Raw genomic sequence first — 16,177 nt, 5'->3', positions numbered from 1 at the left:
TGCAGTACTGCCAATATAAAGGTCCATTGCCACTGAATCGAACGCTTGTTCGATATCCAGAAGAACTAGGGAATGTTCCCCCTGTAATAAAGTGGGGTCGTGCCATACATGGGCCAATCGCCTCAGATTAAGCATAGTGTTTTGCCTTGGGATAAATCCAGATTGATCTAGATGGATCAAATGCGACATGTGGGGGAGGAGTCTGCTTGCCAGTACACCACTTAGCACCTTCACATCTATATTGAGAAGCGATATCGGTCTATATGAATTGAATTGTTGTGGGTCTCAGTCTTGTTTTGGGATCATTATCACTAAGGCTTCCCGCATAGTGTCCAAAAGCCTCTTCGCTTGCAACGCCTCATTGTACACCTCCACTAATCGGTCCACTAATATTGGAGCAAATTTAAGATTAAAAAATCCGCCGGGAAACCGTAGTTTCCCAGCGACTTCCCTGATTTTAGCCGTTTAATAGCACCCAGAATCTCTTCTCTCGTGTTCGGCCCCCCCTAGCGATTCTTTCATCCCTTTGGCCAGTTGGGGCAACTCCACCACAGCCCGGCTGGGCATAGCTTCAGGGCCCCATGGTCCAATATAGGACTGATCTCGGGACTTCGTGCCTTGCTTCGGGGCGCCTTGCACCCGCTCGCCACCTGTATACCTTCTTCCCGTAATGTTGGTTTCCTCACCACCTGGCGGGTATTTTGGGCCTCCGGGCCGTTTTATTCCGTGTGGAGCTGCAGCAAAATGGCACCCTCGGCTCCCGTCGTCGTAGCCCGTTCAACGGCTTTCACGCACCCTGGAGCCGATTTTCTGCTGTCAGAAGATGCAGTGGGATAGCGTTGATTTTCTTTGCCTCTGGGATATGTAGGATATATGCCGGATAATTATTCACCGGCGGGAGCTCCGGCAAACGTGACTATTCTGCCATGCGTCCAAGCCACGCCCCCTTGTGCGTTAAGTATTTACTATTCTCAAAACTGAATGGTTTAGGAGTTGGATATTGATGACTTGTAAGTCCCGTGGGTCCCATCCCATGCTTTAGAAGATAGACATATATCTGTCTGTGTGATACCTGCGTGCCACCACTATTTCTCATTTTCACCGGCTCCTTTAGCATACTTTGAATGGGTGATGTATCCAGGAACTTCCACAGATGTAGTAGCCTAGGGTTCTTGAAGTATAATTACATTGCAGGATAATAAATAGTTTATAAAGTCGCCATTGCCAAGTTTCTGGGGAACTCCTGCAATGTTCCAGGAGATGATTGTGCTGTTTAGTCTTGGTCATGGAGGTCTTGGGTTCTATGTGCGTGGATAAAAGGTAGTCAACCGGTGTTTAAGTTGTTTGTTCCACCTACAATATGGAGGGCTTGGTAGTCATTCTCTTCAACAGATATGTGGCCACCTGAGGGAATCCTTTTGAGCGGCATGTTGCTGTGCAGGTTTCCTGTGAGATTTACTCTTGTAGTACAGTTCTTATTCCTGGTTGGGTATGCTTCCTGGTTGCAAACCTGAAGCTGCCTGTTCTGATTTCCATTTAGGGAAAACATACCTTGATTAGCAACTAATAGCTTAGAAGATGAGTGTGTCTGCTTAACTGAATTTGCCGATGGTGGTCAGCGGTGAGGATTCTGGACTTGCATTTGTGACTCATGTACAGTGATTGGTGAACACTACTAGTGAGTGCAGACCAAGACGCAACCACATACGTTTGATAGATTTATTTTTGGGACTTTCTATTTTTGAGTACTGCCAAGCTTAACCATGGTGGAGAAAGCAGCATCTGTTGATTATGATTGGGAAGAGGAGAAACTGGAATGCTACAATGTCAAGCAGCTGAAATACTTCTGCAAGAAATTTAATATTTCCACTACTGGGTGCAAAAATAAGCCAGAGTTCTACAAGGCACTGAGGGCCTGGGTAGAATCAAGGAATGACACTGATGATGATAATGCAGAGGAGCAGCTGGAAGGGCCCAAGAGGAAGGAGAACCCCTTCCCCTGCCGGTAGCAAAGTGTCTGTTAAGAATCTGTGGCCAGAGGAGTTGGCAGATAGAAAAGAGTGTAGGATGCACGAAATGGAGTTGACCAAGCTCAAATTAAGGTTTTACTATTTGCAGATCATTCTTTTTGACTGTATTATCGCTGAGCTTATCAGTGAGCCATTTGTATGTTTTATTTCTCAGGGCCTCTTTTCCTTCTTTTTTTGATTACTGTGGGAAAATTACAGGTAAAGTTTCTTTGATCTTTTATACAATGTGACATCTCTGTAGCTTGGCTTTCTGACCACTTGCCTCGAGGCAGGTTAAATTTGCTAAAACTATTTATGGCATAGTCCCAAGCCACTCTGCTCTCCACACTTCATCCTTCAAAAGATTTTCCAGCCTGTCCGTTGTCTCTTGGACATGGTTATGGGAGAAAGACACCTTATTCAGTGAGATTAGAATGTCCTGAGTGACAGTCGCTTCATTTTCATTATTTCCAGCCTACTTTGTGAAAAACTGAGAGAACTGTGTAAAGGGTGCTATTTTAGCATCCTCATTGTTTGCTGAAGGGCAATTTGTCGGGGGATAATGTACTCTTTTACATATGCATTTTTGACCCCTTTCCATTAGTTTAGGTTGTCTTAGCTACTTGATGTCCTATCTTAATTCTAACATTTCACAGCGAAGTTCATTTATCTATCTTGCAGCACTGCTGAATTGTGTTTTTCATCCAGGCAAGGTGCTCATCCACGCCTACAAATGCCTACACAACACCAGACCCCAATACCTTTACCACAGAATCACACACCACGTACCCAAAAGGAACCTCCGATCCGCCCACCTCGTCCTCGCCGAAACTCCACCCTCCCACAGAGCCAAAGCAGGGAGAAGATCCTTCTACCACATCGTTGCCAGGACCTGGAACGAGCTCCTGATCGACATCAGACGCGCCCTGTACCTGAACACCTTCAGGAAGGATCTCAAGACCTGACTTCGGTTGAATGGAACTGCTGACGACCCCCCCCAAGCGCCTTGAGACCCTCATGGGTGAGTAGCGCGCTTACAAATCCCTGATTGATTGATTGTTGGGTGATGTAATATCCTGCAAAGCTTTTCTTGTTCTAGGTCAGTATGCTTGTTATATACTTCTTTCTCCACTAATGGCGCAGTTTTCAAATCAGAGGACTTCCTCTATCCTGGCTCGGACAGATTCTCTTATGGAGTCTTTCTTTCCAGCCAATGCTTGCAGCTATTAATTTACACAGCGCTAAACTGCGCGGAACCTAGCGTTTTCCGGTGTTTGCTCCCTTGTTGCAACAGATGGAAATTAGTCCTTTAGTAGGTTTATAGGTTGATTTCTGCAAGACATCGCAATCAGTGTCAGACCGCATGTTGGCGAGGCAGATAGGGCAGATAAGGAAGATTGTTTAGCTGCAGAAAGAAAAAGGTTTCGCTTGAGGATTCAATTTAGAGTGCTCACCTAAGGTGGCCACGTTAGTCACATGGGTCGTCGCTGTTGTAAATCCCATACCTTGTAACTCTCTTCAGCTGGATTTGTAAACTCCAGCTTTATGGCAGCATTTGCGCAGTTTGTTCCTAGTGGAGGCCCAAAGTGCCATAGGGAGAGCCACTGATAACGCCTATCTCTGGGGCTCTAGTATCCTCTTTACTGTCTTTTCCTCTGAATGTCATCCTGAGGGGACATTGCGATAATTTGTTTCCTTTTCTTCTGTCTCCCGACTTATCCAGCTGCAGGCTCGTTCTGACCTTCCAGGCTCTTGCTATGAGTCTTGTTATAATATAACTGAGCAGCTTCAATAAATATTAGTGGTGGCACCTGATGGCCAATCTCGCTATGACAAACGTTTACATGTCAACCATGGACGCTGACACTATTTCAAAAGATTATGAATTTGAAGAAATTAAGTATTAGAAAGAGAAACCCAATTTTTATGTTTAAATAATAAAAAAATTGGATTTTAATTAAAGGCTATTTTATGGCACAGGAATACCATTTGTGAATTTTTATTTAAAAAACAAACAATGTCGGTGACCAATGGATCATAATGTCAGTAATCACACTTTCATACCCATTTGCGAATACATGCAAGCAGAAAGGGTAACGGTCAATGAAGGTTTGACAACTGTCCATGTAAATACATACCTGAGCAGCGAAGGGAATGAGCCAGCTCGGTTGCCATAACCTGGATAATAAGACCTATCCGTAGCCGGAACATTTCGGCAAAGAGAGAAGGCTGTGTTCGCATATACATGGCAAGATACACCAAGATTTCCTAAGCAGAAGAAGCAGAACATTTAGTACAACTATTTAACACATTGCTCAATCAAATAAATTTAAATCTATGCTTTGCTGACAAACAGATTAAGCAAAAGGCCAAAACATTGGATATGCAGAACAAGACAAAGAACCAGATATTTCTGCTTTTGTGATTATGCCAGGCTAAATGCACTTAAAACCAGAATCCTCCATTGATTGCACACTGGATACTAGGGGAAAGAAAGCCTGGAAAAAAGATACTCTAATGCGGACTTTCAAATCAAAATAGAGTAAAATTATTACAGGTTTGATATAAGATAATTACTAAAATAACAGATTCCTAACAATGCACTGCAAATAGGAATCCCCAGGGTATGAGTGGGAAGAGGAAGAGGTGGTGAGTGGTGCTGGTAGGTGAGAAAATGCAAGGTGCTATGTTGGAAAAGCAAAAGCAGACAAATGTGAAAACTGTTTAAACGAAAAATACTTAATAAAGTAACCAACAGTACTGTTTGCATAAACTCAGCAGACTATTATTATATAATTATTATGATCAACTTGTTCCTTCTAGATAAACATAATAAGAAAGCGGCCTATAATTAACTTGATTTTCACACAGATCCACGAGTCAGTGATAAATGCAGATTATTTAGTGTGATCTGGACAGCACCAGGCTGGGAACAGAAACTAGCCAACCAATGCATGTCGCATTAATATCCCTACAAGCCAAAAGTTGAAAACAACTTATCATTCTTGATTCATTTAACCTGGGAATGTAGAGGAAAAGTCTCTCTAACCCCATGTTAACCGTCTGAGTCATGATGGACTTAATTTTTTGTGAAGTTGGAGCTACTATTGTGTGCATTGGATATATATCTGTTATATACAGGCACCATTATCCCCATGTTGCTCCGGATAAGTTAAGGGGTTGAGATAGATATCTTAGTGCTGATCTAACCAGATTTTAGTTTGTGGCATTTATTTCTACTTGAAAGATCAATACCAGAATAAGACATGGCGAGAGAACATTCTAAGCCTTATGTATTTAAGTGTTTTGTAGAAACATACAATAAAACTTTAATTGCAAGTGATAAACATGAGCACACAGAAAATTGTCAGGGAAAATACTGTTGGTGTTAGATACCATTATCACTCACACATTTCCCATTGTACCCTGCCCGTTTGCAAACCTGGGTCAGAATGGAGACACTCATGTTCTGTTCACTGGCCTCATCAATCAGTGCAATTAGTTTTTCATATGGCAGAGGCCTGATAGAAATAAAGAGGACAGACAAGGTAAGTTAGGGTAAATAAAAAGAGAAACATTCTATCCATAAACTCTTTCAACCATCTTCATGATGGTTTTCATTTTAGGGTCAATGGACTTGATGCATCCAAGTGTTTTACCCATTATATGTCTAAGCGGAAATGCACTGATACATATGATGGAGCGGGTTACCAGCTCGGGTTACACACACACATACCATATACTCACCCGGGCCCATAACATTCATACAAATAAGCCAGTAAAAACCCACTGGCATCAATTATAGGTTTACCTGTAAATTGGTATTCACCTTTACACAAATCATACCAACTTGATCTCCTTTGTCAATAATTTCCTTTGGTTAATGAATCAAGTTAAGTAGAAATGTCATTAAAACTTTGTCTCCAAAAATAACCACAAACTCAAGAAAGTTTTAAGATCTTTATCTAACCAATAATTTTGTGAGTCAAAATCAAATACAGTTAACACCTTCTTCCTTCAGGAAGATTTTAAGTCAAGTAAAACAAAGCCTCAATTAAGGCTCAATGATGACGGTACCTGAAGAGGGAGAAAACAGAGAGCTGTACAAGGACATACTACATAGATTTATATTTACCTAGGATAATGCGATAACCCAACCCCTGGCCAGGAGTCTGGTGAAGATCTCCAGACCAGGTCGGGAGATGAAGATCAAGACAGGTTCAGGACTGGGATGGTGACATTTCTAAGTGCAACGCCTGCGTCGCACCCCTCTCTGGCACTACTCTCCTCGAATAGTTCTTCTGCAACTCCCTTTCTAGATGATTGGCTTTTTCGATCAGTATCTTGTTCTCTCAAGCAGGGTCTCTGGCGTCTGGATTCAGCATAGAGTCTGTGGCTGTCCCCTGCATCTGTGACGGCGGCGGTGTCATGTGCAATTAATTAACTGCCTCAATTATACTATTCTACGTGTATGTTCCACCCCCCAATGTTTCAATATCGTGAAAACCCCTACTTCTGATTGGGCAAGGCAAGAAGAGGAGGTCATCACACAATACCAGATGCAATATTTCACTTAGGGTCCTTTGTTCAATGTTCCCGCCCCTTAATTCAATTTCCCAAGCTTTATTTCCACCTGCATTTCACGTTATAGTCAATACATTATAGATACATTTGTTCTAATATTTCTTCCTTTGTCCGGGTCAATAGGTTGAGTTCTCATGCGGCTCTCTCCAGTGTGACCATGGCTGAGTTTCAACTTTGCCATCATGGTTCCGGGCAAGTTTCTGCGCGCATGCGCGTGGGTCAGGTGGGGTAGGGATTTCAATCACCCTCCGAAGCCCAAATATGAACTATTAATAAAGTCAGAAAAAGACATGTTAGAATACGAAAATAAATTAATTCACTGTATACCACTATCTCTACTCTATCCCCATTTACTTATTTTAATCTTCTGCATTAGTATTTAGAAGAACTTATAAGGTTTAGTTTAAGCAATAGCATGCGCATTAACATGTGAGTTTCAAGCGGCCATTTTAAAAGCTATTGCGCAGCTGCAAAGTTTTCCTTCTAAACATAGAAGGCGTCATACTACGTAGATGCAGTAGACGCATGCGCAATGAAAATCCCGCGTTTTTGGCAGCCATTTTAAGACACTTGGGTTACTTGTTAGTAATACACATATGAAAGCTTCCCCTAGATACAGTATGTTGAGTGTAATGTAATATTAGTATTTACAAACAGGTTGGTTACATTATTACAAGTTATTTGAGAGGATTGCGTACGAGCAAGTCTTTTATACGAAACCTTGCTCCGTCAATCCCCTCTCTGATGGCATTTTATGCCATCACTAATTTCCACTACTGAATCAGATGCCAACTTTAGCACATCTCAATTACCTCTTCAACTCTTTCATTTCTTTCTTTTTCCTTCTTGCATTGTAATCCTCTCATTCTTTTGTAAAAATCACCGTTTATTTACTCCAGCTGTATTTCTTCGTGTTTTCTTTTCTTACACCTTTCATTCACTTCATATCTCTTTCTCCCTTTACAGCATTTGTGCCAAAACATTATTGCTAATACTAACAGTGTTATTCCCATTACTGGCAGTATTATTTGACCTAGAATACCCTTTACCTATGTTGGAAAACCAACCACCTAAAGTAGAAATACTATTTGTTCATTTCTTCCATACACTGTCAATTTCCAGTGGTTTCAAATCTTCTTCTAATTACGTAATATTTTTAATATACCCTCCAATTTCAACACTTTTATCAGGAATGTAAGTGCAACAATGTTGCATTTTCAACAATTTACAGACTCCACCCTCTTTTGCAAATAATATGTCAAGAGCAAGTCGATTTTGCATAACCATAGATCTGACGGCAACTGATTTGGTGTTAATCATCAAGAACCCTCCAGCAGTGCCAGTAGATAACTGATCAACTACTGTAGACAATCGACAAATTTTCCATGCATTTAGAAGAACTCCCACTGAAGATATCAATGCACCAAATATATCACCCACTATTTCGGAAAAACAAGTTATTTTTATACGTGTTAGTCCATTATTGTCTTCAATGCTTCCAGTGATTCTTTTTACATGGTATACTTTAGGAAATACTATTCCGAAATAGTAACTCCCATACCAATGGTCGGGCAGCCTAAAGAAGGCTTTATTGCCACACACATAATAGATTCCAGAAAATACTGGATATGTCCATCCTTTTAGACCCCATCCCCCAATTACTAAGATATTATGTTCACATTCACTGGAACCAATAAATGCATAGTTATATTCTGTTTTGAACCTATGAAGACAAATTTTCCCTTTCTTTTCAAAGTCCAAGGACATAGCAGCATGAGTCTTGCCATTTGCATAATGCTCTTCTTCCTCAGCCCCATTAGGTATCTGAGGTTTAGGTTCAGAAGCTCTTCTTTGGAAATCCTGTCTCCTTTGTTCAACTAAATTCAAAAATATCTTCTCTTCTTCATGTAATTTACACGTTAAATTGTGATTGTGTGCTTCAGCTATGTCTATAGCTTTCATAGTTAGAAAATATTCACCCATGAATTGTGAGTCTTTCGTACTAAGGACAGGGTTCATACTCTTTCGCATAGGAACCTCAGAAAAAACCACATCTACATTAGAGTAATAATATTGCAATTTTCCTGTTCTATAAAATAAGCTTGCTAAAACACTACATGAAATACCATATGTCAATGGTAAATGATGATATGTTACTCCTTCTGTTACTGATGCTGGTAATTTCATACACACGTAACAATCACTAACCTCCATTGTCTCTACATATTGTACTAACAGGTTTGAAAAAACATTTAAGTGTCATTTTTATTCACAGCGTTGATGTTAGCTACCCTGCCACGTGTATTAGTGGTATTCTGTATATTCTTGAACATCAAATAGGGAATGGTTACTGTTAGTACTAACCAGATTATAAGTACTAAAAATATGCTACATATACATATTCTACAACCTTTCTTTACACAATTCGGTTTTCCAGCAGCTCGATTGTCAGCCATTTTTCAAATGGGATTTCTCTTCTTCAATTTAGTATTCAATATTGTGACAGAATACATAGGGGGAAAATATTTATTTTTCAAGTTGGTCTCACTTCTTCGTCAATTTGCTCTGCATTTAGACTTTCATCATCATCTCCAATTATTTTGAAATTCTCGAAATCTTCAATAATAACGTACGTCCATTCAGGACCTTTGAATTTATTATTTATTACGTTTAATCTTGGGCTTCTTTGTTTTGGTGTTTCAGCTGATGGTCCAGATCGACTGGATACTTCGTCTACTTGCTCGGGTCCTTCCGTTATGGTTTTAAGGTGGTGTTTCAATCTCTTGATAACACTAGGCCAATTATAACCTTTTCTGATTCTTTTAGCTTGCACTGCACTTTCACTTTCTTCAAGTGTTTTTATTTTAATTAATTTGTGGCACAACTTGATTATTTTTGTCTTCAAAATCTCTCTCTATCTGACCTTGTCCAGGGCTTATTATTTTAATGTCACCTGCCTGGATTCTTCCCTAGTCTGACCCTGTTCAGGTAAAATTTTGATTTGTTTTTCTTCTTCATTTACCTGAACTTGTTTGACTTTTCCTGTCTGGTCCTGCTCAGGTCTTTTAGTTTCTTGATTTTCTTCTGCCTGAACGTGTTCTCTAAGACCTAACTGTCCCTCCTCAGACTCAGGGGCAGTGACTTCGATTTCATCTGTCTGAGTAGATTGCTCTTTCCTTATCTGGTCCTGCTCAGGTTCCCTAACAATCGTATTTTCTATTACCTGAGCGCGTTCTTCTGCACCTATCTGGTCCGGATGTATGACGTTACAACGCACACTTTTACAACGCATGCACTTACAACGCATTATTTACAACGCATAATCCATTACAACGCATGACATTACAACGCATGACACTACAACGCATTTTTAAAAAATACCTTTACAAAGCACTACCATTACAACGCATACTACCTTTACAACGCATACCATTACAACGCATAATATTAAATTACATTTAAGGTAAGTATTAGATAGTATAGGGGTAAAAATTACTATTCTAACTCCAGGGGGTGCAACAGTAGGGTAAGTGTTGGATAGTATAGGGGTAAAAATTACTATTCTAACTCCAGGGGGTGCAACAGTAGGGTAAGTGTTGGATAGTATAGGGGTAAAAATTACTATTCTAACTCCAGGGGGTGCAACAGTAGGGTAAGTGTTGGATAGTATAGGGGTAAAAATTACTATTCTAACTCCAGGGGGTGCAACAGTAGGGTAAGTGTTGGATAGTATAGGGGTAAAAATTACTATTCTAACTCCAGGGGGTGCAACAGTAGGGTAAGTGTTGGATAGTATAGGGGTAAAAATTACTATTCTAACTCCAGGGGGTGCAACAGTAGGGTAAGTGTTGGATAGTATAGGGGTAAAAATTACTATTCTAACTCCAGGGGGTGCATCAGTAGGGTAAGTGTTGGATAGTATAGGGGTAAAAATTACTATTCTAACTCCAGGGGGTGCATCAGTAGGGTAAGTGTTGGATAGTATAGGGGTAAAAATTACTATTCTAACTCCAGGGGGTGCATCAGTAGGGTAAGTGTTGGATAGTATAGGGGTAAAAATTACTATTCTAACTCCAGGGAGTGCATCAGTAGGGTAAGTGTTGGATAGTATAGGGGTAAAAATTACTATTCTAACTCCAGGGGGTGCATCAGTAGGGTAAGTGTTGGATAGTATAGGGGTAAAAATTACTATTCTAACTCCAGGGGGTGCATCAGTAGGGTAAGTGTTGGATAGTATAGGGGTAAAAATTACTATTCTAACTCCAGGGGGTGCATCAGTAGGGTAAGTGTTGGATAGTATAGTGTAATATTATGCGTTGTAATGGTATGCGTTGTAATGGTAGTATGCGTTGTAATGGAATGCGTTGTAAAGGTAGTTTTTAAAAATGCGTTGTAGTGTCATGCGTTGTAATGTCATGCGTTGTAATGGATTATGCGTTGTAAAAAATGCGTTGTAATGGTAGTGCGTTGTAAAAGTTGCGTTGTAAAGGTTGTTCCCCATCTGGTCCTCACTCTTTTCCTGACTAGCTAATCTTGTTTGGCTTCTGGTTCTTACAATTACTTCAGGTATATCTTCTATCGGCATCCAATCATCCTGACTGGTGCTCGGTTGTCCTTAGTAAGCTACTTCAGGATCTATTATTCTGGATCCTTCAGCTGTACAACCTTCAGCCCCCTCAACTGCTTGAGTCAGTTGAGGTTCCTCCTCGTCAGGTGCTGGTACTCTTTTGGTATGGCTTGCATGGATCCAATTAAGCAAACCTGCACATTTTACTGCTGTTGTTGTAACCAATATAACCTGATGTGGTTTTTCCCACCTTGGTGCTAGACACGATTCTCAAGTGTGATTCTTCACAACTACCCAGTCACCGGGATTCAGATCATGCGCTTGGTTCGGCTGCCTGGCAACTGCGTCTTCTCCGACCTGGTGAGATATAGAACGCACTTGGTCAGCCAAGTCTTTGCAATACTCTAGTACCAAATCATCAGTTATATTCAACAGCTTGTGTCCTGGTATACATGCCTGCCTCCCTGCTCTTCCCATGAGTATTTCATGGGGACTCAATCCGGTATTCTTGTCTGAAAACTTCCGAGTCCCATCAGAACAAGAGGTAAAGCATCAGGCCAGTACAGTGGAGTGGATGCACACACCTTTCCCAGCCTTGACTTAATTGTGCCATTCAATTGTTCTACCACTCGAGATGCCTCAGGGCGGTATGCGCAGTGCAGCTTTTGTTCTATTTTAAATGCTTCACATATCAATCGGATTATTTCATTAATAAAATGAGACCCTCGGTCTGATTCATTAGTTACTGGAAAACTGAAACGAGGTATGAGCTCCCTCAATAGGAGTTTGGCCACTGTCAAGCTGTCATTTCTTCTGGTGGGATATGCCTTCACCCACTTTGAAAATAAACAAACGATGACAAGTACATATTTCAATCCTCGACAAACAGGCAACTGAATGAAATCTATTTGAAGTCTTATAAAGGCACCTTCTGCCTTTCTAATTTTCCCCATACAGACTATTGTTTTCTTGCCTGGATTCATTTGTTGGCATGTCAAGCATCTCTGACAAAGATTCTCTGCAATATTCCTGAACCTTGCATTAAACCAATCTTGTCTGAAGAGTCTAATCATAGCATCTCTGTTTATGTGGGTGTCTCCATGACACATCCTAGCCATTGGTGCAAGCATACAGTCTGGCGTTACTGGTTTGCCATCTAAGTAAACCCATACACCATCTTCTGCCCTTCTCTGACAACCAATTTTCTCTCACTCTTCTCTTTCTTTTGCATCCACTTCATCTTGTAGTTCTTTTACTTCTTTTCATGTTTGTAATCCTGACAGAAACATAAGTTGGCAGCTGATTCCACAAGTTTCAAGCTTCCTGTTTACTGTCATTCGATATTCTGCGCAGTGTTGGGCAACCTGGTCAGCATATCGATTACCTGCAGTCACACGGTCATTTCCTGACTGATGTGCAGCACATTTGACCACTGCCACTTCTTTTGGTAATTGTATTGCTTCAAGCAATTCTTTAACAAAATTTCCATTTTTAATGGGAGACCCTGTAGAAGTCAGGAAGTCTCTCAGCATCCAAAGCTGGCCAAAGTCGTGCACAACCCCATAACCATACTGACTATCAGTGTAAATGGTTATTCTCCAATTTCTCCCATCTTTGCAAGCTTTAATTAAAGCTATTACTTTGGCTACTTGTGCAGACTTGACTCCTGGTAAATAGGATGCTTCGACTATTCCAGCCAATGTACACACAGCATAAGCAGCACTTAAGCCTCCTTCCTCTTGGCGCATACACGAGCCATCTACAAAAAGCTCATGTTCGGCATCTTTCAAAGGCTCCTCCTGTATGTCTGGACGAGGTTTGGTACTGAGTTCTGTTACGTCAGCTTCATCTTTCACTTCTTCATTGTATGGATCTGGTAACAAGATAGCTGGGTTAAGAACAGTACCTCTAATTATGGTCACATTTTCAGCTCCTAGTATGATCCTCTCGTATTTTGTCAGTCTGCTAGGGGTAAGATACTGAGTTCGAGTTCTTGTTAAAAGAATTACAACTGCATGAGGGACGTACACCTTTACAGGGTGACCCATTACAATAGACTCGCTCTGTTCCAGACTCATGCACGTTGCAGCCACAGCTTTTAGGCATCCCGGCAATGCGGATGCTACAGGGTCTAAAGTAGCAGAAAAATACGCCAAAGGACGTTGCATTAGACCATGTCTCTGTGTTTAGACTGAAAGTGCACAGTTATCTCTCTCACAACAGAACAACGCAAATTCTTTAGAATAATCTGGCATACCTAGAGCAGGTGCTTCACACAAACAATTTCGTAATTTCACAAAGGCTTGCATGTTTTGATCATCCCACTCTATTGGGTCTTTCGCTCGTCTCTTTGTCATTTGTATCAAAGGTTTTGCCAGTATAGAAAACCTTACAATCCATTGCCTGCAATATCCCACAACACCAAGGAACATTCTTATTTCCTTTTGGGATTTGTGGTAGTTTCATTTGTTTTATTATTTTTATTCTCTCAGTGGTCACTCTCCTTAGTCCTCATTCTATTTAGTGTCCCAAATATTTAACTTAGTTTCTGAAAAATTTAAATTTCTCAGGGGACACTTTATGTCCACCTTTGGCTAGATGGTTCAATAAAGCAATGGAATCAGTTACACAGTCATCCCTTGTTTTGGATGCGACCAATAGGTCGTCAATATACTGTACCAAGACTGACTCCCTGGGTAGCACTAATGTCTCAAGACATTTTTTGAAAAATTTGGTTAAAAATCGACGGACTTTCAGTAGACCCTTGAGGAACGCGATTCCAAACATAAGTACAATCCTCAAAATTGAAGGAAGATAAAAACAGACTATCAGGATGCAATGGGATGGAGAAAAAGGCATGGCCTAAATCAATTACGGTAAACCATCTTGCATTCCATGGAATTTGGTACAAAATCACTGCAGGGTTGGGTACTATGGGGAAACATAGCACAACAATCTTGTTTATCTTTCTTAAATCTTGAACTACTCTATATTTTCCGCTAGGTTTCTTAATGACAATTATATATGAATTACAGATACTACTTATAATTTCTTTCAGAATGCCATGCTCGAGCTTTCAATCATTTTCTGCTGAAACACCAGCCTTTACTTCAGGACTCATCTTGTAGTGTTGAGTATTTGGATAGACTGCACATTTTTTCACAGTCATTTTAACAGGGCCTTCATCGGTCATTAAAAATACTTATTTTCCCGTAAAATCCCACATTTCAGGATTTACTGTCGTTCTGACCTCTTCTGGTAAGTCATCTTTGGTTATTATGGAAAACAATTCATCTACCTCTGCCCCTTGTTTAGCCATCATCTTTTTGTATATTCAGTCTTCATCTGGGGTTTGAATGGCAACACCGTCCGGTGTGCAAAATTTGGTGCAATTCATCTTGCACAACAAGTCTCTTCCTAATAAATTTATAGGACTAGAGTCACACACTACAAACTTATGCATCTCTTTAAATTTGCCAATGCATACCTCCATTGGTTTTGTAATAGGGGTCCTAATTTGCATATTAGAAACACCCGCTACTTGGATCGCTTCTCCCGAGAGGGGTAGGTTTGGGATGTCTGCTGTTCTCACAGTAGAACGGGTAGCACCAGTGCCAACAAAAAGGTAATGTCATTTCCTTCTACCTTTCCATCAATATATGGACCTGACTGATCTATCGGTAGAAATGCGCCAAATAAACTCCTTATCCTCCCCGCTCAGGCACCGTCATTGATCGTTGTCTTCGAAATATGTATCTTGCAAAAGAAACTGCGATGTTACAACATTCTTCTTGGCACTTCCTTCTTGAAAACCGTTGTCCGCACTGTACTTGGCTTGACTCACAAAATTTGGCATAGGGGCAGGTGGCAATTGACTCCGTAAGTTTACAACCTGCTGTGGTTGACTCATTATCACCTCATTCTGCGTCTGTGGATTTAAATTTTGACTTGCGCCATTATTATTCTGTATGTTTTTACACTCATTCTTCCAATGCCCCAATTATCCGCACCCAGGACAAGGGAACTTTTTCTTTGTCTCTTCTCTGCTCAACCTCCCTTTTGGTTTACCCACGTTATTTTCACCATTACTTTGCCCTTTTCCTGTTTTTCCGGCTAGAATATTTAGCTGGAGTTCTTGCTGTTCTGCTAATTTTACTTGAGCCCACATCACTTTCTATCTATCTATCTATCTTTATCCAATCTGTCTCTTTTGGGGGAATTTTTCTCTTTAAGAAAGTGATTATTTGGTGATATTTCTTCATAACCTCTTCTGACGGGGCTCCTGTCTCTTCATTTCTCGGGTACTCATCATTAGGCCAAGCGACTGTAATTTTACATTCTGTCCACGAATCAGCAGGCACCACTAGGTCAAGTAGACAATCCAGATCCTTCAACAAAACCTTCGAAACCTTCACAAACCTCTCCACCTGCCTATACAAGTCCACTGGCTTTTCTCTCAATTTGGGGAAATCATTTGTAAATGATAAAATATCCTGTCTTGTCCATGGGACATGTACATATCCTCCTCCTGGAACCTCTCTAATTGGGCACAATCTTTCTGCCTTCTCTGTTTCTTTCATTAAATATTCAGATGTCGCTTGGCTTGTCTGTGCTTCCTCCTTTTTCTTTGTCCTTCTGACTTTCCATCTGTCTAAATCTCCCCATTTTTGCAATACCGTCATCAATTCTTTAACCTGCACTTTTCTACCTGACATATTCATGTTTTCCAAATCTTTATCAGAAAATTCTGCTCTATAAGGTTTCTGCAACACTTTGGATCACCCTATCTCTATTCTCATTTCAGAGGCTAAATTCATCAATTCTTCATGAAATATTTTTGTGTTTCGGGTTATGCTTCTGCAAATGAACAGCAATTCTTCTTCACTATAGGTATTTAACCTATCCAATCCTACATTCCCAGCTATCATTTCTTCTAATTCAACTCTTAATTTGAAAATATCTAATATTTTCGGTGGTGGGTTAGGTTTTTCTATTTCCTGTGTCCATCTTTCCAATT

General features: G+C 40.5%; 1 protein-coding gene across 3 annotated transcripts in view; it reads right to left on the bottom strand.

Annotated features, from left to right (window-relative positions):
- The window catches only part of PHKA1 (phosphorylase kinase regulatory subunit alpha 1), a 1,109,231-nt gene that overhangs the window by 270,952 nt on the left and 822,102 nt on the right, over window positions 1-16,177 (bottom strand). For all 3 annotated transcript variants that reach the window (XM_085630734.1, XM_085630735.1, XM_085630736.1), the window contains exons 24-25: window positions 5,452-5,530; window positions 4,148-4,277 (exon numbers count right to left, since the gene is read on the bottom strand). In XM_085630734.1, coding sequence (XP_085486860.1) covers window positions 4,148-4,277; window positions 5,452-5,530 — 209 coding nt within the window. The remainder of the gene's footprint in view (window positions 1-4,147; window positions 4,278-5,451; window positions 5,531-16,177) is intronic.

Source organism: Triturus cristatus, chromosome 10 (assembly GCF_964204655.1).
Source record: "Triturus cristatus chromosome 10, aTriCri1.1, whole genome shotgun sequence".
NCBI classification, from domain to species: Eukaryota; Metazoa; Chordata; class Amphibia; order Caudata; family Salamandridae; genus Triturus; species Triturus cristatus.
The sequence above is the reverse complement of the archived record's forward strand: the minus strand, read 5'-3'. Positions and strand labels throughout refer to the sequence as shown.